This window comes from Ascidiella aspersa, chromosome 9 (assembly GCF_963924565.1).
Source record: "Ascidiella aspersa chromosome 9, kaAscAspe10.2, whole genome shotgun sequence".
Lineage (NCBI taxonomy): Eukaryota > Metazoa > Chordata > Ascidiacea > Phlebobranchia > Ascidiidae > Ascidiella > Ascidiella aspersa.
This window is the reverse complement of record NC_139455.1, coordinates 10796113-10820255: the sequence shown is the minus strand read 5'-3', so window position 1 is coordinate 10820255 and position 24143 is coordinate 10796113. Positions and strand designations below refer to the sequence as shown.

General features: G+C 36.2%; 1 protein-coding gene across 3 annotated transcripts; it reads right to left on the bottom strand.

The window, feature by feature from the left end:
• Positions 1-7008: 7008 nt before the first annotated feature.
• On the bottom strand, positions 7009-23739 carry LOC146132965 (growth hormone secretagogue receptor type 1-like). 3 transcript variants are annotated; one of them, XM_083397381.1, is made up of 9 exons: positions 23602-23739; positions 23353-23481; positions 23035-23164; positions 22217-22345; positions 21275-21414; positions 20060-20235; positions 18730-18858; positions 8013-8151; positions 7009-7691 (listed from the first exon to the last, which is right to left on the bottom strand). In XM_083397381.1, exons 1-9 carry the CDS (start codon positions 23655-23657, stop codon positions 7628-7630), a joined length of 1092 nt encoding a protein of 363 aa, XP_083253507.1. In that variant the 5' UTR covers positions 23658-23739; the 3' UTR covers positions 7009-7627. The 3 variants fall into 3 exon arrangements, with proteins under 3 accessions (XP_083253507.1, XP_083253506.1, XP_083253508.1); XM_083397380.1 differs by lacking the exon at positions 7009-7691 and having other exon boundaries at positions 7728-8151; XM_083397382.1 differs by lacking the exons at positions 7009-7691; positions 22217-22345 and having other exon boundaries at positions 7728-8151.
• Positions 23740-24143: the final 404 nt, after the last annotated feature.

The following is a 24143-nucleotide window of genomic DNA, read 5'->3' as shown; positions in this document are numbered from 1 at the left end:
TTATATTACGTAATCCCTAAAGACGACGGGCAATAATTCTTATAGCCCGAAACTATAGCACAACGATAACTTGGTTTAGTAATGAGATCGCCCAACTTAACCTCAGGATATGAGTATTGTCATCAACCTGCATTGCTCATAAGTTACAACAAAAGTTATTTATCTGTTTTCGTTAGATATCTGGGCTATATTTATGGCAGGCTTAGTATTTACCTTGCTTAAACGTACATAAAATGGATGCATGACAACCCGAACACTTTACTCTTTGACCCGAATAAGGGGACCTATATATATATATATATATACCCGGAGCCCGTGCAATGCGCATTAAACACTGGTGAACCTAAATGATAAAGTTAAGTTGACTTCAGCTCATTCGGTCGCTGTTTGATAAGTGCTATATTTTATTGTCATCCGTTAAATTTTTTGTTTATATTGATGTTATAAACAAATAACCTAAAAAAATGAAACCTTACTTCGTTAAATCAGTATTATTAAAAAAAATCAAAAAGGGTATTTGCTGCGTATATTGCGGGATAAAAGTTGCCATTTGCAATTATCGGGTTACCATTTACAATATTAAAAACAAAAGAGACAAAAAGGGTGTTTTACAAGTAGCCTAAATTATTGCGTAACTCAAGTATATACGGCAACTCAATATTTGCGTCACTTTTGATTAAAAAGCTATAGGCAGTTAAATCAAGGGTCTAAATCTCGTTTTACTTTAAAGTGAAACCATGTAAATTGATTCGGGGGAAGCAATACACCAGATCAGTGGTTACTAATCTGTTTGCCATCACGCCACGTTTTGGAATTGTCTGGTGCCTTGTGTCCATACTTGTATAACCAGATAATTCTAGTTATCAAATTAAACAGCAGAGCAAAATGCGGCTGGTTCTGATCTAATTTCTTGCCTGTTGCCACTTAACAAAGGTGTATTAAAAATATAGGGAAAGCGGGGTGCCTTGTATTGTCTCTAACTAAGTTGAATCAGGCGGTTATACTTTTGATGATTATTTATGTTTGAAGGAGTAAAACATGCAACGGCATGTAGCCTTTGCGATAAAATATTTTACCTCAAAACAGTGCAATTTGGGAAAAGTAGATGTTTTTGCCTTGACCTATAGTTTAAAGGTAATCAAACGTGTTTTGAGAATATGCAAATAGGCATCGTCCATGTCCCAGCTTGTTTGAATTAAACCTAGCCTGAATCGGTCGTAAAAAGTAGCAATGAAAAATCTGCAGTAAAGAACCACCATGTAAGAGACAAAAATTAGTACCCCCCCCCCCAAACTCGCCAGTTTGAAAACCATGAACCACTTTTATCAATTCATATCTCAGGACTTCAAAAATTATACTTCATAACAAGCATTCAGCATGAGAAACCGTTTAGGAACCACTGAAAAGCGGTAAATTGCCAGGATAAAATGTAAAGAATCCACCTTGATGTTGAGTTTGGATTCATCGTTGTAGATTTGCTATTGGCCAAAGAATACTGAAATACATGTCATGGGGCTCTGAAAGGGTAATTTGTTAAAAAAAAGTGCGTCGCGGGTCGCGTTTTTAATACCTTTGAGCCGGGGTGGCCAAACCCGCGTATGCCAGAATCATGGTCAGGGTTGTGTTTAATTTTTTTAGGATGACCAGTGTTTATTCTCGTGGGTTAAATATATTTGCCTATTTTAACTATATAAATGCAAAATTGTTGTGCGCGTTACTCCTTTACCTTTACAATATGCTCATCGCGTTTTGAGAAATCTTGACAGCATTACGATGCCGTGAGTCTCATTTCAAAGACTTTTTTCATGCTTTTGAATTTACAGTATTTATGCTTTTCGTTGCATAGCTGAGCACGAGATTTGTTTATGGCGTCATATTTTTACCATGTCCTTCAAACAAAATTACGGGATCCATCCTTGCTCTATCCTAGCGGTTCCCAAACTGGAGTCCGCGGACCAAATGGGGTCCGTACAGCAGTTTCAGAGGGTCCGCAAGAGGAATTAGTCTTTTAAGTTTTTAAACATTTGTCTATGTTTTAAACATTATCTGTCATCTTTATTGTCTTTAGTTTTGCTTTATAATTCGATCATAGCGTGTTTTATGATGTCTATTGTGACATCATAAAGCATCTATTATGCTGTACTACTTGCTATCAGCGAATCGTTCGCATTAGTTAGAACAGGCTGGTCCAAACCCAGTTGCAATTTCAGCCAAATTGATCTGGTTAATTAAACCTTTAAGCGATTGGGAAGTATGCGACATCTCTTTTACGTGAACATTCTACGCTTATAAAATGCAGTCTTCTAATTAAAATTTTTGTCAAATACGCAAATTTTTCGCGCTTTGCGCACACCAGTTTTCCCAGTCTCCTAACATTCGATTTTATTTGCGCACAAGTTCGACGACAGAAGCAGGTTTCTGGAGCGTATCTGTCTTTCGATGCTACTTTGTGACGTTAAACATTTCATGCCTCGACCAAACGAAAAACGTTGATCCGCTCCTGGTACGCATTTAGCCTACTTTATGTGGCCCGCAAAGAATATGCATGAAATATTGTGGCCCGCGATGCAGTCAACCGTAGACCCCCCTGAGTTAGAAGGTTGTTATATTAGGAAGAATCGTGACTGCACTAGTGTATTACAAGAAATATGGGCCAACTGACCTTGAAATTTTGTAGGGCCGCGAAATATCAAAATAATTGCAACGGGTCCGCCAGGCAAAATTTTTAGAAAAGTTTGGGAACCGTTGCTCTATCCTATTCCCATTTCCAGACTCAAGTCAACAAAGTGTTGTGTAACTCCACTTAAAGAGTAGAGATTGGACAAAATATCCTAGGTTTCACACTGTTTCAAAATTTTGTAAATTAAGTTTATTTTCTCTAACGACTGATTTCTAAGTCCAATTTGACTCGTTTGGTGTAGCAACAGTAGAGTTGTTAGCGCAAGAGTTCCACAAGCAATTTAAGACAAAACTACAACTCACATGGTAAAGGACCAATATTACCACACAAAATGTTTTTTAAACAATGTTCATGGAGGATTGGAGGGTTTATATTGAATGTTTAAATTGTTTAAAATTGAAGGTTTTTCCTTTAACTTTACGTTATCCAGCAGAAACAAAACATATAGGCAAGTAACTTTAAAATAACTATACAAAATATTATTAGGTACTCACCAACTTTATATCTTCGATTCCGATTGTCGATTCACTAATGGTTGCCACAACAGATGACATCATAACCATGACGCTAAAGTCAGCTTGCCCATTTTCCAACATGCAGGACCTCACAGGCAGTCCATTTCCAACGAAGCAACCAACGCCAGGTGTACGAACTGTGCGTTATAAAGGTCACACAATGCTTTTATACATTAACAGGAGATGCAGTAGACCTGCAATAAATGCGACGTATTTACCTTTACTGTGTTTGTGCAACCTGCTTGGATTACAATAAATGTTTACATTGCTAGAGGTTCCCCGGCGCGGGGTAACACCACATAAGTTGTATACTGTAAAGCTATGACTTAGGCGTTCCAACGGAATTAGAGTGTATCATTAACTTATCTGTGCACGTCCGACAGCTACTTTTTCTTTACTCAACGGCACTATTTACTCATTTATGTTACTGACTTTTGAAACGAAGGGGTATGACCTTACCATTTTTACGTGTCGTTTATGTCGAGCTTAAACAGCAATATCACACTTCCTACCACAAATAAAGCGCCCAACGTTTATAAAGGAAACAGGATACACTCTTAAGGCAGCGCTAACCCAAGTCAGCCGACGAAAAATGCCTAATCGTTTTATCAAAAGCAGTCTTCGTGTGACAACAGTGAGATGACTGGTCGTATGTAACAGAAATCATGCTGTTTGGACTTATATCACAATTTAGTCTACATTTTCTATTCTTGCGTTTATTTTTTTATTGGCCAAGGCGTTTAACCACTTTAACGACTCAGAACACAAACTATTCCAATTACACAGTCTTACTTTTGGTGGCTAGGTATAAGCACTTTACAACAATCTAATACCGCGTTTGCTTCCCCGCCAAAAAATAAAACTTTCTAACTCATTTCTCTCTAAAACTTATTAGAAACCGGCCTTGTGGTGCATAATTTATGAAACAACTGAAGGCTAGTTCTACACTCCCAGCAGTTCTTAACAGCGTTATCAAATTAGTATTTCAGTAAGAATCAAAAACTGTATTGATGTTTATGGCCTGCAAAGTTTTTGTACTTTGTAAAGCTTTTGTAAAGCTTTTTTTGCATAAACACTCAACCCAAACTCAAACTAATTATCTTACAATACATTCCATATTGATTGAATACAACGGGAAAATGTAACACCATTATGTAGCATAGTTGATATAATTTCGTAAATATATAAACTATCAGCTCAAACTCAATTTATTTTCATTTTTAATGTCTGTGCTAAACAGGGATCCATCTAAAGGCGACCGTTTTGTTTATTGACGGTCTCTCACGACATCCGATGATTCACTTGTCACGTGACGCAAGCTGAGTTATAGACTCCCTGCTACGTCACAGGCGAGCCTGAGCAATCTGCCAAAAGCAAGCGTGTAATTGCTGTTGGGGGAGTTTAAAACTTTAACACTATAACTGACACTTATGTGTCAAAATTGGTTGCGACTGGATTTCTCCTGCCTGGTCCGCATGCCCAATTAATTCAGATTTTGAAAAATAGTATGTACAATTTATTAGCATTGAACATTGCAAATAACTTCAACTGAACCAGATGTTTGTACGATACATGCAGCAGCTTTTTAACATGAGACACAATGAGAATAGAAAACTAATTTTACAAAGAAAAACCGTTCAAAAGATTGGAAGATTTGTCTGAACCCTGATGCATTTTAGTAGGTTGGACAAATGCATAGGTTTATATCATACAGTATGGGTAATAAAAGCTTGACATTATGCTTTACTGTGTTTTGTATGTACTTTGTGTATAGAAGGAGCAACAATAAAACAAAACAAAAGTCGTATGAAACACTCGTATGTCGTGCTCGATTAAAATGGTATCACAAATCCGGAGCTCGTAACACGTTTCTCATATACAAACCCTACTCAGTTTAGCGAAAAAAGTGACAAGTGGCTATTGGCCTACTCAAACCTGTTTCATTTAGTTAAAGGATAAGATATTTTTACAACTTTACGTAATAAAATTCTCTATAACTTTACAAATGTTGCAGCACGGAAAACTATGCGAATGCATCAAGTAATGTTGTTTAAATACTTTTGGATTGTATCGGTCTGAAGGTGTAATAAATTTAAGCAAATCGCTAAAACAACTAATCAAGATAAATTTATGTTTTTGTTTTCTTGTCTTTATAGTTACCAAAGTATCACAGAAACCGTGCCTTATTTTATTGGTTAAGAATTGAGACAAATGTGATATAATATCACATAGATATTTAATTTATTTTAAATCGGAACAAAAAAGTAAGCATGCTCTGTTCAACTAATGTTTTCGTTGTTCATGCTGTTCAACATAGATGACCATTTTGAGATGCTGTACTTAAATGCCGAGCGCAGAATTCTTTATTTAAAGTTTAACTTATGTATTATTTTTAATAGTCGGAAATATTTTCACTTACATTCAATCTGTTTTGTTTAGTTATATGTTGCTCTATATCGCCCACTAACGGAATTGTTTAGAGTTAAAAATAAACCGAATGCAAAATGAAACAGTTTAAAAATATTATTACAGTGCTTTAGAACTGTTTACTAGCTTTTTTACCGGCAATGAGAGAAACAGACACCTCGTCAACCTTGTATAAAAAATACAAATAAACGGACTCTAGCCATAAGACCGAGATAAGAACAACAGCAACGTCAGAATAAAACACAATTCGGAAAAGGCCAAAATCGGAATAATACCTAATGGTATTTGTATCGTCTGATTTGGAATAAGTCCTAAATCCGTCGGAATAAGATCTAAAAGGTCAGAATCAGGCCTAAGCAACACTTTAACCAACCCCAAACCCCACCCCTAAGTACATCACTTACTCCTCTAATAATTTCATCACTAACCTATTTTCTAACCCAGTGGTTCTTAAACTTTTTGAGACACGCCCCCTTTTACAATATTAACAAAACTCGCGCCCCACCTTGTTTTAAAATAAAAAAACATAAGGCAGAACAGCAATTTATTTCCAGGTAAGTTGCATTATTGCAGTGGTCCGCAAACTTGTCGCTGCCCAAAGTACTCTTTTCAGTGCTATTGAAGGCCCACTATGTAAAACAACTACAAAAAAATGGCGGATTCAGGATATTTTGTTATTAATTCGCCTTGATGCCCAAAACACTGCCATGCCATAATGTAAAATATACTAGTTAAAAACTAAGAATATACGCGCGAAGCGCAAAATATGTTGCGCTAACATCAAGTTGGAAAAAATTATAGTTCTATACAGGCTCTCAGGACCACATTTGGCACGTGGGAGACATATAAAAACGAACACGCTAAGACATATACAAATTCTAGGCCACACGAACTTAAAATAAAGTGCAATGAAAGTACGGCTATCACACGGCCCACAACTACATGATAATACTAAACTATTAACTCGCGGTCCACTAAAAAAAAAAATCTGCGGCCCACAGTTGGCCGACCACTGCATTAATGTGAAGGCTATAGAACTGTTTTTTGGATACCAAATGTTTAATTCGATGTTAGTAGCAGGTATATATCACTTCGCCTTAATGTTTAGCCATATTTCATTCAGAGTTTGTACATTTCTTGCGCCCCCCTTGTGAACCTCACACGCCCCCCAAGGGGGGCGCGCCCCCCAGTTAAAGAACCACTGTTCTAACCCCCACCCTTTACCCACCAATAACCCCAAACAGGACCAAAAATCTGGTGCCAAAACAGCGGCGTCCTGACGGCGCCGGTAGGATAGGGCGTCCAAACGTAGTTACCAAAACGGCCGATGCCAGACCGATGGCCCCCGATCGTCCCATACCCTCTCCCCACAGGTTCGGGCGTTATTTTGGCAATTTAAGCCTTCTTCCGATTAATTTAGGCCTTATTCTGAAGAATTTAGGCCCTAATCCGACAGATTTACGTCTTATTCAGACGATTTTGATCTTATGCTATACTGGATATGCGTATTTGGCTGTATTATGTCGTTGTTCTTAATACTATGGTTTTAGAGATTTTTCTGCTTAAGGTATTGTTGCTTTTTAGGTCTTGTTGTGTGTTCCCAAATTAACGATGGTAATCGTTATTAAAAATAAAGTATGAGTTCAACCTAATTTACTTAATAGGATGAGTTTATGATGCCCTTGTTCTTGTTACGCGATCTGCTAACATTGTCAATCTCCAACGAAATACTTTTGGGCTTAATTAAAAAAGACTCGCGAGGTTAAAGTCCACGGCACACATATGTAATTTGCTGTGGAGGATGATAGTACTAACAATTTTCAAACGCTGTTTACCAAGTCGGCAAAATATCAAGCGAAGGCAAATTTGCGCAATTGCACCTACCTAACGATTTTATCTGAACACACTGTTTTATTTGTAGTATTAACAAAAAATTGAAATGAAGATTGTTCAATGCTTTGTTGAATTGCAGTCGGTTTATGTAAATGCTTCACAAAGGATCAACTCAGTTTGACCTAAACCAGCAACATGCAGAGCGAAATAATTGGAAGGTTTCAGCACGCATCGTTCTGAAAAAGTTGAACATGGTAACTACAAAAGGTACGATACAATAAACACACCTAACGATATTAAGAAGCATATAGGCATGCCATTTTTGTCTGCTATTTGCTTAAAAATGCTTTAAGAACGCTGTTTAGAACCACACAATAAGCTGTACAACTGTTATTGTTGAACAAAAATGCTTTCCAGACCTGTCATGTCTTTATAATCCAGCATACATTTTTAAATGAATAATTAATATTGAGATATACACTGTTTAGACTAAAATGTAAGGCTTTGTGGTACACTGATCATAAAACTCGAGCACCATAGTTTGATCAAAATCTAACCTGGAAGCGAGATTGTAGAATATTGGATTAAGGCACTCCGAAAAGCGAAGTAAGATATACTCGCTGATACCAAAGTTCCAATCATTGATACGATCATCGTGGGTCTTAGGCGACTGTGCATATCCATACAGTTGATAAACTAAAAACAGGAACGTCATCGAAATCACCCTTTGTTAAAGCGGTTCATTTAACATTTTTTTTGTTTAGATTAGTAACTTCATTTAAATTAAAGGATAATACCAAGCGATACACACTAGGAATTTAAAAATACGAAGGTAACACTGTTTAGATTTGGAAAGACTAATCGATATCTGTCGACATACAAAAAGTTAGACATTGGACGTTTGCCAGGACTACAAGCGATGTTGGCGATTAATCTTGTTCATACAGCCAATACTGATTTTTAGAACCCGATCCACTACATTATCCAGCCCAATATGTGATAAATAGGTCCCGCTAAACCCATAGATGCGGAGCGTTTTCAGTAACATGTGATGTTATTCACTAAAAAAAAAATTGGCAGCCTGATAAAAGTCGTTTACTTCAATGAGTGGAGTGGTCGTACGGTTGTACTGAATTAGTTAGCATATATGGCAATCTTTGAAAACTTAACCCCCGTACTTCGGAAAGCACAGAAGTTTATACAAATATAAACATTGTAACTTCTTTAAGCATGGCTTAAAAACACCACCCAATAAGTTACTCCTGTACACTTTTATGTATGGAAATCCATTTCTATGTTTATTTAATTTCCTGGCGTAAGACTTTGACGTTTATTTTATTATTGGCTATTAAAGTACATATGCAACCAAGACGAACGAATTTCTCTTGAGACGCTAATCCTCTAATATAACTCAATAAAGTAAAAGTTAAGCTTTCCAATCGATTATATACTGTTTGCGCAAATGAAGAGTCTACAAACAGCCGTGTCCATTGGCTAAACAAAGTTATAAAATGCCAATCAAATGTTTTTATGGCATTACTGGCTTGAATATCCTCTTTCACAAGCACTTTATAATATGAATGTCGAATAATGTATTGACTAATAAATTCAATTTTCATAGAAAAATGGGACTCGGTTAGCGCACTATGTCTCGATCTTCTAGCTAGAACCAAAACGTTGAACGAATTTATGCATCAACTCCACCAAAACTGTTTACAAACAAATACAAAGAACAATCTTCACATCAAGAGCTCAATTAGAATGGCACCGGACCTTAAGTTGCGGAAGTGCACGCCTGCCTTTGTGAAGCATGTGTCGAAACTTCTACAATGCAGCAATGGAAAATATTCTCAGAAGCTTCCAGATTAAGTTAAAATTAATAATTTTAATTTCAGATACGACTGCCGATCACTTAACCTCGCCAAAATCAGCTTTACTTAAACCTACAATACAAAAGGTAAATAGTGTTCCCTCTAAGGTGCACAACTGCGCAATTTTGCGCAGTCATACCACACAATTTGCGCAGTAATGTTTGCCTTTTGCGCACTTACATCATACTCAAATAAAAATAAAAATCTTTACATTTTTGCCCACAACAGCTTTGAGCATTTGCACTGGCCATTTTATAATTGATGCTTGTAGTCAGGTTTTTTTTAAGGTTTGGTTTGGGTGACCGCTAAGTAGTTTTAAGAGACCGCAAGTGTTTCATTTAAATACCAAAAAGTTGCAAGTCCAAAATTTGGGAAACCGCTGGAGAAATTTGGGGGACCGTTTCGGTCCCCCAAAACCCCTTAAAAAGAACACTGCTTGTAGCTAAATTCACGATTCTGAAAGAGTTAAAAGAGTGCTCAACACAGCGCTTTGTGATGCCATCTTTAAATTTCTCGCATTACAAAACACACCGATGTTCCCCGGACCCCTGCTAATTCAGCCTTAAAATATTCGAGGGGACACTTAACGTAAAGTCATTTTTATGTAGTTCCTCGCTTGCGTGGTTTTCCGTTGGAAGTATGAAAGTATGCCTGATTTGCGTGTCTGTGCAGAATCGTTGAAAAGTGCATCAACAGCAATTTATGCTAAAAATATCGTCGTTGTTAAAAAGGGAGAAATGTTAAATACCGAATAAAAGCGTAAGGCCGATTTAGACTGCGAAAAAACTGAATGCCACTTGTTGACAGTGAAGGTGTGTTTTTGTGACGTCATTTTGTATTGCAACATTGTATTTGACTATAAATTCCTTATTGTGATGTTGGTTACTGACACAAGCTAAACAATTAATTGAAAGATTAAATTTACTTTTAAAATACTAAAAAATAGTTTTTCTTTTACGGACCCTCTGAAAAACAAGTACGGACTACGGACCATAGTTTACGACGAATTATTATGAGCGCATTAATTTAGTAACCAACAAAATAGTATTGAAACGCACATTCTAATAAAATTGTTTTTGCGACATTTTATCTGCGCTAAAAGTTAATATAGATTATAAAGCAGGGGTTCCCAACCCTTTTTGCTGCTCGGACCCTTTTGTCAGGCCAGAGCATTCTTCGTACCCCCAAACAGTTCTAATGGAACTTTTTAGATATATATTGCTAAATTACATTGCTTTTTTATCTCAATTAAAGGTTAAACCGGTATTTCCACAAAAATCGCAAAAAGAAATTAAACGTCAACTATTTTGTTTGCCATATCTCAGTAAGATATTTGTTGCTGCTTCATTGATAAAATTCGCTCCAACGATGGTTAGATTTTACTCAAGGAAATTAAGAGCATATTTGATAGGTTTTTCATGTCTATTCTTGTTTCGTAAATTGTTCGATCAATAACTCCTGAGGCACAGCAGATTTCTGTGACTCAAATACTGTCTTTTACACCTAGTTCTAGAGGTGGATATTAGACTGTTTGTAGCAGATTTACAGCAAGACTACATTGAATGCCCCCTATATCTGTGCATTTTCTTCCAAACTTTGTGCTTTGTTGTTGATTGCTGGCAGCCAGTGGCGTAGCCAGCCGAAAATTTTTGGGGGCTAAAAAGTTTGAACTTTTTGTTTAGCTTTTGTCATTATATTTACCGCCGTAACGAGCACAATAACAATGTTAGCAAACCGTTTCGAGCAGCAACTGACCGAGTGTTAACGCAATACTCCATTTCCAAGAAAACCATTCAAACAGCAAAAACTGACTTTTAAGTAGTAAAACTATTAATTAACTACATCGTTTGTGACGTAACAGTGCATGACAATAAAAAAACAAAGTATTAAGAGTAAAATATGTATTAATTTTGGGGGGCCATGGCCCCTCAGGCCCCCCCCTGGCTACGCCTATGCTGGCAGCAATTAAATTCATACCCAGTTCTCAAATCTCAATCTCTTAAAGTAGGACAGCGCAGTTAAAAAACGCATTGTTATGAGACAATGAGGTTTCTTAATAAAAAACAACAATTATTTGCAAATATTTGTTTGTTTTTTTCAAAGCAAAGGTAATGGCATATTACCATTTACAATTCCAAAATAAAATTGTACTGTAAAATCTGTTTGAAAAGCTGCTATGGGAAGTGGGAACCAATGATCTTCGTACCCCTTGATGTCCAATCTCGTACCCCCAAGGGGTACGAGTACCCCCGGTTGGGAACCCCTGTTCTAAAGTGTTTGTTATAGGGCTTGAAAATGTTTTAATTTGACATAAATTATGCCATATATTGGAGAGAGAGGCGTAAATAATCCTAACCAATGTTCGGTTTTGTATGCTATTTATGGTAAAGGGGTGTGAAACAAAGACGATGGCTTGATAGTGTCTTAAATATTGTTTACTTTCACGCAAAACTGTGATTAGATTGTCTAAAAGGTGATATTTGATCGGCAATCATGATATTTTACCGGGACTGTATTCTAAGCCAGTGGTCTCCAACCTTTTTTAATAAGCGACCCCAATTAAAATAAAATGCAGTTATAATTTACATTGCGACCCCATTTTGTTTTAAAATACGAATAAAAAAATCTAATAATGCTTTAACAAAGCAGTACGAGCGCAATTATACACAACAAAATTAATTTAAATTTAACACGAACGAACAGAAAAATTTCATTTTGTTTCAACAATAAATTGCATTCAGTGCTATGATTGCGGCTGCATAGTATCTCCACTAGTTTTGGCAACAACTTTATATAAGCATAACCGCATGTTATGCTCTCCAAGCAACATCTGCCAAAGATGTTTCGTGATTAATATGCTCATTGCTCTTTGTCCCGATTCACAAACCATGTCTTTAAAAACGGGATGGTGTTCAATAATAAAATTTAATAGAGTCGGGTAAGTTGATTGCATCGAAAGTTTACTAAAACTTTTGATTGTGTTACTTTAAACGAGTTAAAAGAAATGCGGTTTGCTGCATCGGCTGTCATAATTAGGAATATAAAGCGGACTCCTTATATCTACAAACCACGTTGCCCCAGCTAAGTAACAAAAAGTTAACTTTTGAAACACCAGCCCTTTATACGCACACATTCTCTTTTAATAACCTCATTGCGCTAAATCCCGCTTAACAAACCATTTTTGAAAAAAACAGCTCTAATGCACATTGAAAGAGAGTCGTAGTGAAACAATTTTCTAGGGAAAGTGCTATATTCGCCGCGCTAAATCAAATCTACTTTTTGTTAAACGTCCCGTTAGCTGATTTGACAGCTTTTTAGAGCTATAGCAGCAATTTTATGTAGAATATGCAGTAAGTCACGTTTATTAGTGGGACGTCATTGTAAAGAAAACGAAATACATAAATCGAACTAAAACGGAAGTGTGATGAGTTTATGGCGACCCCGCAAAAATATCAGGCGACCCCACTTGGGTTCGCGACCCACAGGTTGGGGACCACCGTTCTAAGCGACGAGATATAGGCCAAGTTGCGATTTTCATACCACGATGAGTCGTGGAAAAATATTTAAACTGCTAAATTTGTTTTCCTGTGCACCGCTAAGTATTTTCATCTCGGGTAAAATATATTTCAAGTTTATCGCGATTTAACGATTATTTGCATAGACTTATAGGCGCCACGTTCCTCATGAAATTAACGTGTACAAGTAGAAACAACAGTTCGTTTGATATATTGCAACTTGATAATAACATAAATTGCATTCCCATATAATCTGTTTCATATTGTTATATTTTACAGTCACCTAAAAGTCAAAAGCGTGAAAACCTTGCTTTCATTTTTCTTAAAGTTTCAAATCTATCCCCATATAGATCTGAAACATTAAGAAAAATGGAAGCAAGGTATAAGGAAAGCGCAATTTTTACCTATTTGCCTATGAAGTTCAAGGGAAATAAGCAAAAACTACGCCAAAGCGAATGAGCGCCAAACGTATTTCGGTGCTGTTAAGACTTGATGTCAACGCGTTGCATACATGTCATGTGTCAGCAGGAAGTTGCGATCACATGAAATCAATCAACTCGACGAAGTGTTTTTATGTTGATGCAACCTTCCCATATCTATTCTGAAGAACTTGAAATAACTTTGTAACATCTTTAGTGTTGTAAACAAGTCGTTTTTTTAAATGACTGAAGTCCCAGTCAAGTGATTATTGGAACATGTCAACTTTAAGTCAAGTCTATGACATACAAACCAAACTTTAAACTATTATTATTATTATAAATCAAAAAACAGTTTTAAAAAACGACTTGTTTACAACACTAATGATGTTACAAAGTTATTTATTATTTCAAGTGGGAGTTTTTTTTTCAATTTTCAAGAGGAGCTGTTTTTTAATTTATATTACTATGCCTCGTAGCAGTTTATATGTTAAACTATTAAAATTGGAAAACTCGTCCGTTTAAAAGCAATATCTAACGTAAAAAGTAACAAAACACAACATGTACCAAGCAAATCGTTTACGTGCAAAAAATGAGATAAATAACCTATATTTATTTAAAAAAAAAATGATAAAAACACTTAATTTCGACCGAAGTTATTCGACACAATCTACAGCCGCAGTGGCGTAGGAGCATATGCTGCCGTCCCTGGCTTTCGTTGAAAATGCCGCCCTAAGTTAGACTGCAGCAAATTTTGAAATAGTTTCATGTTCAAGCAATCTTTTCAATAAACCTAATTACAAATCATGTGCCGCGTCTCAGAAGTTCTATATTGCTTGAGAAAAAAGCCTCGCTGTCTCAGCGTTAAGGCCAAAAATAAAAGACAAAAATGGAGAACAAATGTATTAGGCAAATAAAAGATAAATAGCCGCCTCAAAATTGAACTTTTCGAGCTTTCGCCGAAGCAAAATCAGCAATAATATCTTCAAAATCAAGTTTTTAAACGTAGTCTCTTTCTATAGAAAGAATCGATAGAGCTGATAATCATCATTCATGGTAGAAACGTAAATACGACTTTCATTTTAAGCTTTGAGAAACTCCATTCACAGCTCGCAATTGAAACACCAATGGTAAGATAAAAGTTTCAGACACAAGCATAAATATGGTGTCGAACAAGTAGGTGTGATTTAGCTAACCACTGTAAAACATCAAACGCTGTTGCATTACGATCAAACGTGGTTTCACTGCTTCGCACCACAGCTAACTCCAACTTCACCTCGTTGTCATAAGTGCTTTTAAAAGCGTTGGTGAATCCATTGTGACTTTCGCTTTGCGGCAGCGCGTGAGGATTCAAAAATCCAAGCATATCATTCAAGTGGTGTATGCCGGCAAACCTAGTTTCAGCTTCAAGTTTAAATCAGTCCAAATAGGTTGAAACATGCATCGTCTTACTTCTCCAACAACACTAAAGGCCAGCATATTATGCGAACTCTCCAATCTTCAACTGGAATCTCTAGCTCTGTGCATTTTTTGATCGCTGCATCCACAGATCTTTTAACCAGATTATCTCGTTCTTCCACTTAAAAGTTGACAAACGCTCTCATCTTGTTAGAGCATGCAATCCTTTTTGCTGGTAAGTTTGAGTATCATAAGATTCTCGCAGGATTACTTTCCAAAAACATAAGCAAAAGAAAGAAAAATTCTGGCTTTTAGAATACTATGAATCGCTTTTAGAATACTATTAGCGTCACCTCGTGTATTAAAAAGATTTTTGTCTGGATTATATATCCTCTACAGCAGGGGTGTTCAAATGATTTCTGTCATGATCCACCACAGTCAAACCTGACAACATGATGATCCACCAAATACGAATAGTAAACATATTGGACATGCTTTAATTTTTATGGTGCTTTATTTATTTAAATGTACCCTACAACATATTGATAACTTTGTGAAACCCAGAAGTGAAGTGCGCTAAACAGCACCAAGATTTCAGTAAGAAAAATGATAGGTTGGTTTAGACCAGGGGTCGGCAACCTTTTTCTATTCGCGGGCCGAAACCAAACTAAGAAAAGTCTTTGTGAGCCGCACAAAATGCTTACTAAGAATTGTGTTTTTGAAAATTTAATATAACTGTAAATGAGGCGAGCCTCGGACTTTTTTGCTCTTAAAAACGTGTTTAATCACATTTAAGGCAGGGAAGTGTTGGCGCAAAGCGCCCAAAAATCGTTTGTTTGGTTTAAAATTCGAGTCCACACGTCGTCATCCATACTACTAATGAAAAGTGTAATAAAAGTACTTTGAAGAAACGCGATAGCTTTAATAGTTAATCTAGTTTAGTGCTTGTTAACGTTTCTAAGTCAGGGCACACGATTTTTTTTTTCGTACAACGGCATTTCTTTTAATTGTCTTGCAATTTTTATTACATTGCCGAAAATAAAAAATATAAATGTCCAATATTTTGGAATACGTTTTCCGTTTGTCCGGGAAGCACTTGGCAGCTTTCCACGGCACAACGTTAACAAAGCGTTGATCTATCTCAATAAACAGCATCAAACCGTAAAAGAACCGAACGTAGAAAGGTCATTTAAAATTTTTTGCACTTACAAGTTAAAATAGTCAAAAAGTATTTGAAATGGACTTGTATCTATAGGTTGTCCAAGAGGCGGCGGGCTTGATTTTTTACAAAATTTATCAACACTGACAATTGGTATCCACATGAAAATACCGTAGAAAGTTTTTTTTTTCAAGACTACATTAGAAGATCCGCACAAAAAGTTAAAAAGATCCGGATCCGGAGCCGGATCGAGATCCGCCATTTGAACACCACACCGCTCTAGAGCCAGGGGCGGATCTAGGGGGGGGGGCGATATGGCCATGGCACCCCCAAACTAAAATATATGTACATTTTTTTTTACTTAATAGGCAAAAAAAAAAAAAAAAAAAAAAGTGCGTCGCGGACAAACGAAAAACGTATTCAAACATAATCGACAAATATTTTTTAACCATTTTTTTAAATGTAACAAAAACAAGAAATTTAAAAGAAATACCAGTATACCAAAAAAATCGCGCTAGCTAGCTTCGCTCGCCAGGTGTGCCCCAAATGGTTAACAAACACTAAAATAGATTAACTATAAAATTTATTGCGTTTTCTCAAAGTAGTTTTATTACACTTTTTAATAGTAGTAGGGGGATGGCGACGTGTGGACTCGAATTTTAAACCAAGTATACGCTTTTTTTAGCGAATTTGCGCCAAGACTTTACTGCCTCTTTAAAAGTAATTATAAACACGTTTTTAAAGTGCAAACAATTCCGAGGCCCACCTGATTCACAATTGTTATAAAGTTGTAATAACACAAAATCTCATTTAACATATGTTGTGCGGCCCGCAGAGACCTTTCTGAGTTTGGTTTAAGCCCACGACTATTACACAAAGGTTGCCGACCCTTGTGTAAGGATTTGAATAACCTATCTAATGTTAGGATTAACTCTGCATAGAGTTTTGCTCATTTCAGCAACCTTATTTGGCTAAAACCAACTACAGTAACTTAAAAATTGAGAGAAGTGTCATGAAAGAACCACAGCTGACCGCAGCAGACAACGCTATGGTTTTATTGCGACGTGACCTCGGCGCTTTTTCGGGGGGCATGTGAAGTTGCTCTCGCCTTTTCGGGAAAAAGCAAGATGTGTAGACAATAGACATGGTAGCGTCTTTCAGCGATATTCTTCATACCGAGTCAAACTAGGAAACCGGCCCACTGTAGAAGCTAACCATATTACTTTTTCGTGCTTTCAAAAGTTCTGTTTTTCGCGTTATTTCGCAGGAGTTAGTTCATTCGGCCAGCCGATGTTATTTTTACCTGAATTATGACGTCACGCAATGGTATACTTTTGTGACGTCATATCTGAAAAAATTGTGACGTCATATCTCAAAAAATTCATGGCCCTTCCCAAACTGAAATCCTAGATCCGCGCCTGTCTAGAGCATCCATAATCTCATCAAGGGCCTTTACAGCAGCGTGATGTGAGCTCCATCGCGTACCAATCACTCGCTTCAGCGCGATTGGCGCATGCTTTAAAGGACATCCCATCTATGAGCAGAGGCAGCAAAAAATCTGTCGCTTAATTGCGACGATCCGACGGCATAAACACCTGCAAGATTTAGTGTGTGATTTCCACACGGCACGAATAGTGCTTTTGGAGTTATGTTTTTGATTTTTTGCTGAACTCCAGTATGAATTCCCGACACATTAGATGCGTTGTCGTAGCTTTGTCCCCTATACATCATCACATCTAAGTTGTTCAGTTTAAGTTCATCTAGAATAGATTGAGAAATTTCAGCTGCCGTTTTTCCGCTCAACGGAAAGAAATTCAAAAACGCGTCCTTAAGTTGGGCAATGCTGTTTTTGATTGTTACATATCTGACTAAAGAGTCATTTTATTAGTATAGGTGATATGTCCGGAGTACTGTCCCTCATAATCGCAAAATATTTAGCTTCGCGCACCCCTTCAATAACGATGTTTTTTGACTCTTTTTACTTAGAAGCAAAATAAGCTCATTTTGAATGGTGGGAGAAAGATTAGTAGTTGTCATCGTCTTAGTACGAATATGAGAAATGTGTTTGCTGAGTACAGGACTATATTTTGCCAGAAGCTTCACGGTCTCTAAAAAATTCCCTTGGTTGTTGGATTCAAAAGCTTCACGATGTCCTTTGAAAAAAAAACGTTCTTCATCCATATGTTTCTGCACGTTCTTGTCATTTTTCCATGCATTCTTTGTGGATTTTGGAATTCTCATGCTCAAATATGCGTGGATTTAAATGCCAAAAATTATTAAAACATTTTGTGATAAATAAAGCATAGCCAGTAAAGTGGAACAACTTACGACAATAACAATACACAATCCAGATTTATTTTTCGAATATAATCACCAACTTCTCAAAATTCTGTCACCGTTTTTGAATATTTTATAGAACCATTCTTTGGAAACACTTCTTGTTCAAGCTTAGTGCTATCTCCAACTTTAATTATTCTGCTGCTGGAAGCAAATGGGCTATCTTTGTTTTGATACTTTTCTGGTTTTGCTTTGACTAGCTCAACTCACAAATAAGCAACTCGACCTTTTTAGCTGTTGTTCTATCCTTAAATCATTTTTTTGTTCTACTTTTTATTTATTTTTGTATTACTTCATTTCTCGCTGTTTGCACGGTACAGTCTCATTTTGCCGCCCCCTTGCAGCCTGCCGCCCCTGGCGCAGAGCCAGGACCGCCAAGTGGCTGCTACGCCACTGTGTACAGGTATATAGTGATTTGTCCGAAATACTCGAGTCAAGCCAAGTTATTTTGTCTAAAAGATGTAAGTCAAGTCAAGTCATTTGAAAACGGCGACTTAAGGGCACTAAAGCCAAGTAATTGTTGTTGGCTCTGTAATTTACTTAAGTCATTTAAACGCTTTGTCACTTAGGTCACTCACTTGTAAATGGCAAGTAGCCAATAAGAAATGAACCGACAATCAAAGACAGTTGTAGTATTGCGAAAGTCTCATTCTCAGGCTTCTTTTTTCGTCTGGTCGTTGTTCCGCTTGAATAAGGTCTATTGTTGTCTAATAAAAATGTATAATCAAGTGTATATTACATAGCATTACAAAAATGCCCCTTTTAACGTACCCTCCCACAGTGCAAAAATGTTATTATTAGTTTATTTGCATCATACAAAACTTAGTAGGCTAAGTTGCATGTTGGCTATTTGATTTAATATTTGTGGGGACTACGTTGGTATTCCTGAGCGACTCATTATACTGGCCCAAATAAAGAAAAGAAAAAGAGAGAAACGTTCATAAACATTTCGACTAGAAGAGCCACAACAAACATGCTGGAACGCGAAAGTTTTCCCACCCCTGGTATAGGGTATACCACATTCAGGACACTGAAACTAATCATAAGAGGATAAAAGTTATGGTAAACAGACACAATGGATTGGCTATAGATGCTAGTCAGTGGTTCTCAACCTTTTTTCTTTCATGGCCCATTTACGTTGCAAAAACATTCTGTGGCCCAACAGTTTTATGAAAGAAAGAACTGTAAAATAGGTTTAGAACGGGACACAGCAGAGCATATGTCAAAACAGATTATTTATTCAACCGTGCATTTGTGAGATACTTGCGGCTGAACAATAAATTTACATTCCTTTTAGTTCCTCCCCAAGTCATTATTCCTGTAAAATTAAATAGTGCCACAAATAAAACTAAATCTAGCTTGTTTTTTTTTAAATTGGTCTGTGGCCCACCTTAAATGTTCTTATGGCCCACCAGTGAGCCATGGTCAACTGGTTGAGAACCGCTGTGCTAGTCGGTTCTTCTCAGTGAGGTTGTGCATGCCTCTGTTTATCTTAGAGACGTCATAGGCCATAGGGGATGCGCTCCCAGTTTTAAAAAATACACAATTCACATAACATAGAAATGTCACCCTTCTTTTTCGATATTTTGATACAAAAAATCATAAACCCTGTGTTCAATTGGTTTGTATAAAAACACACAACTCAGTTTAAAAAAATATTTTTTTTTACTATTTTTTTTAAACAGTTTAACATACTGTATTACTTTATTCAAAAAACTAAACCCAAATGCTTTAAAAAACATCATTTTACAACTAGTAGGCTTATTGTTATTACGGAGTAACTTAAATTATATGTATATCGTTTTTATTAAACAAGGCCATAAACTATTTTTTTCTTTTTAAAATAACAGTTTGCGAAATTGTATTCTTTGGAAACAAATTGTCTTAATTTTTTACGTTTAAAATTACCTGTTGCTACATCATTGGAAATGCTTTTCACTGTTGTGTTTAAGTTATTCTTTCTGTGCTCTTTACGACGAAAGAAGAGGATTCCGACCGCAATAGAAATGCCGGTTACCAGAACAATAGGAAGATAAAAAAATATTGGGTAGCAGATTTGTTGATACAACTTAAAATCATCCAACCTGCAATGAAAATAAATGCTTATCACCATCTTTATAATAATGTATTGCAACCTATCCCCCAAAACGCGTATCTCTGAAGGGCGTATGTATACAAGATAATATTTTATGTGTATTTTACCATTTTTTATGTTCCTTTCGACTGATATAATTATTTATGTATATTAAAAAATAATCTAAAACAAGTTCCTTATCAGTGATTTAATGCAGGCCGTATACGGGACCAACAGTTCAACTAACTATATGAAAAAAACACTCTCGTGCATAAGAAAAAACATTCTCATGTGCAAACCCACAACCAAAAGCATGTATACTTTCAGGTTAAGAAAAATGAGAAAAACATGAATTTTATTCTGTGCGATGGGTGTGTGTTTGGGTAATCGTTTTAAATATAAGTTTTTGGCAATTTTAACTAAATAAGCGCAAAATTGTTTTTGTGCTTTGCGTGATTAGTTTGCATTTCATATACATTTTACGCATAAATTAACTTTTTAACGTCATCTCTGAAAATTGAGGTAAGTAACATAGCCGTTAAACCATTTTTACTGTTTGCTCAGCATTCACTAAATTCGAAACTATAGCTTAGCCTACCACGTACAATTTGTCAGTGTTTTGAGTCGCGAGAGTCGCACTGAAAAACATTTTGGAACCACTGCTATAGGCGATGAATTAGTGAATTAACGAACAATATTTTGACCACTTACATTAGAGGTTTTTAAATGAAAATGTACAAAATCTAAATTTCCCCTTCTAAAGTTCAACTTAAGTTTTTCAATTGGAAATTCATTTGAACAGAGAACAATTTGTCCTAAAAAAGCAAGAGATAATATAAATTGGCACTCTTTTTGACTTACAGTGGTGGATGGCGTTAGTTTTCTTTACACCTACGAACTTGAATTCCTACCGAATTTAAATGAAAGCAATTAAGTTATAGGCAGTGATCTTAAGTGGATGTTTTTAGCTTAAAATAATTTTTTTTGGAAAATTTTAAATTAACTTTTTAGTTAAGTGTTGTTGTTTTGTCCAAAATCGGTTGTAATACCTGCTGCGATACACTGAACAAGCTGGAAACTTTGCGACGACACCATCTTCTTGACTTCGCTCCGATTCCACGCCAAACATCAAGGCCAAAGGCAAGCCGCCAGTAAAAAAGGTTACGAACCAAATGACGGCAATACTAATCTATTTAATATGCAAACAGCTTGATATTGTTTTCTACCTTAACACAATAAAAAAACTAGGTGTCTGCAAATGGTTTATAAATATAAAATCTGGAATTTTAGGGGCGGACTTAACCGGTTGGTTTCTTTCCCTGGCAAACAATTCACAAAAATGCAGAGATGATGGAAAAGGCTAATGGGATAAATTTCTTACCTTTCGCTTTTTTACGGACTTTTAATAAGATCATATTTTATGGCAGGAAAAGTAGAAAGATACATATCATGTTATCTTTCCTACCGGGAAACTCAGCATTTTAAAACGACATAACACTCAGAGGGGCCGCCAAAATGTATTTAGATGAATTGCTATTATTTTTGGTGGCTGTATTGCTAAATAACTAACTGAATTTTTTAATAGCTCATTTCTTATCGATGTTTGGTTTGTCGCTCTATTGGCTTATTAATGACGTCATTCTTTTGTTCATCTGCCCAGGTTGTAACCAAGCCCGCCCCTGTGTAGCAGGTGTTTTACAGTATAGCGTAAAACGACTTATGACTATATTCACCCACCATTATATCGTAATTTGCGCTAACCTTACGTTAACCCTTTTGAAAAGCACATGGTGTTATAATAATACTGAAAATAGTGTAGGCCTACTCAACATATCAGCCGATCTATTTTGTTGCTGACATTTAAAATGAGTCTGCAACGATTTTATATAAAAGTCAGATGACGTCAGAATGATTTCAATTTCGTATAATGGTTATAATTAAGCAACAATGACGTAATGTTTGACGCTATATCAATGTTACAGAAGCCATACCTGCGCATGCAGTTGATTGATTTTTCTAAACTTAATTGGCTTTGCGATGGCATACAGACGAAGGGCTGCAAAGCACACGATATGGATGCAAGTCACGTAGTTGGTCCACATGTGTATTGTCCAACTAAACTAGAATTGATAATGCTTAAGCATACTGGACAAACATCGATAAAATGTTAAGCTTTTCATAACAAACTAAACGATTAATTCGCAATTAAGCTTACGTTGTTTTGCAAAAATATGCTATATGAATTTTCGGTGTTTCGATAAGTTATGGGCAACAGTAAACATACCTTAATAAACACCCGATTCGAAAAAAGTCACTTGAAATTTCGCTAATACACCTTTGGCTAAGCAAGCAAGTGTACGTTAGGTGAAAACGCTCAATCACTTGGGCTTTGGCATGTATTTCCGTACAATATGACGCATAAGCGCTTACAGCGTGAAGTAATGGCGAAATAATGGCCCCTGGCTATGGTTTCGCATAAAATAAGCATTTCAGGTAATTTTAGATTTTGTAAAAGTGATTCAACTTGGTGATTATAATATATTCATATTACTATCATGTAATTTGCGATACAAATCTTACCAAACACAAACTCCATTACGTTCTACTAACTTAGTGTGGAGAAGATATAACGGATATGACTTCAGTGATACTGTGATTGCACCGAAATGACGAACGAAATTGTACAAATAGCGAATGACAGTATAGGAAAACTTAAGGTTTGCACGAGTGTTAGCAATTTGCCAATGAATGAAAAACAAACGCCAAACAGCAGAGAAACCTATTTTTCATGAAGACTATTTCTACAAACCTGGCAAAAGAAATGTGGAATTTTCCAAATATCAAAACCCCACGTTCGTCTATACATGAAGATAGGCGAAACCAGAGCTGATGCAAGGTCCGACACTGAAAGACTTATAATGAACAGACTAAACACAGACCTAAGTAAAAATAATTAGTTGTAGCAATTTTGGAGTAAAACCACATTATCTTTTAATAGGCATGCCTTTAATATTTTATTAACACTATTAAAATCTAGGATATGAGCTACACTTTTAGCAGCCTTGATATCCTGTACTTAGCCAACAATAATAATCATCTATCTACCGTAATGAACCAAACGATTTACCTGAGCTTTTGAGATTTTCCGATTACTAAAATTGTAACAGTATTAGCTAGTATCCCGAATAATGTCAACGGTGCCAAAATGCAAATCACTACAATTGCTGTAGTTTGAGAAAAGGGTAGGCCGCCATATCTATATTTTTGGTACAAAAATAACACAAGAATTTATATATTAGTGTTACAAACATTACAGTACCATACAAATTTGGTACTATCCGTTGAAGTACTTTGACCTGATTTGTTTTCTACTTACTTTTCCGTTGTGGTTGCAAATGTTGTCGCATTATAGTCTTCTTCAAGGTTAGACATTTCAATTTAAAAAATGGAAAAGTAAGAATTGCAGCAACAAGGCAATTCTGAAACGGTTATTATTGTTCAACTTATTCAGCAGTGTCTAAAAAGTAATTTCGATAAACACCTGTAAATTAGTTCAACACACTGTATTATAGTTCAAAAACTTACAGACAAATAACAAGTTGCTCAGAATATACTAAAAGCATGTAAATGATGATACCAATTTTACATGAAATATTTGTTTAAGCTACAATTCCAAACGCAAAATATATCTTATTCTGCTCTGCTATCAGGTGTTAGCTTGGCTGCTGTTGTCATGGTAAGACGAACTACCTGTCTCCTCACAAGGTGCGTTTGCAAAAAAGGTTTAAATTGGCCTCGACGCGAACCAAAAAGGCGGTGTCATCATGTCATCATGAAGGCCAATCAAAGCACTAGATTAAAGATCATTAAACAACGCAAACATGTTTTAAATATGTTTAAAACAAACAAAATATTAAG

Excerpts from the sequence above, each read along its gene's own strand:
- LOC146132965 (XM_083397380.1), bottom strand. The coding sequence starts at position 23,657 with ATGTCTAACCTTGAAGAAGACTATAATGCGACAACATTTGCAACCACA. Across the intron at positions 21,415-22,216 it reads TCAATCAACTGCATGCGCAG|ATTAGTATTGCCGTCATTTG; the intron begins GTATGGCTTCTG and ends CATATTAAATAG. Across the intron at positions 18,859-20,059 it reads TTCCAATGATGTAGCAACAG|ACAACAATAGACCTTATTCA; the intron begins GTAATTTTAAAC and ends CATTTTTATTAG.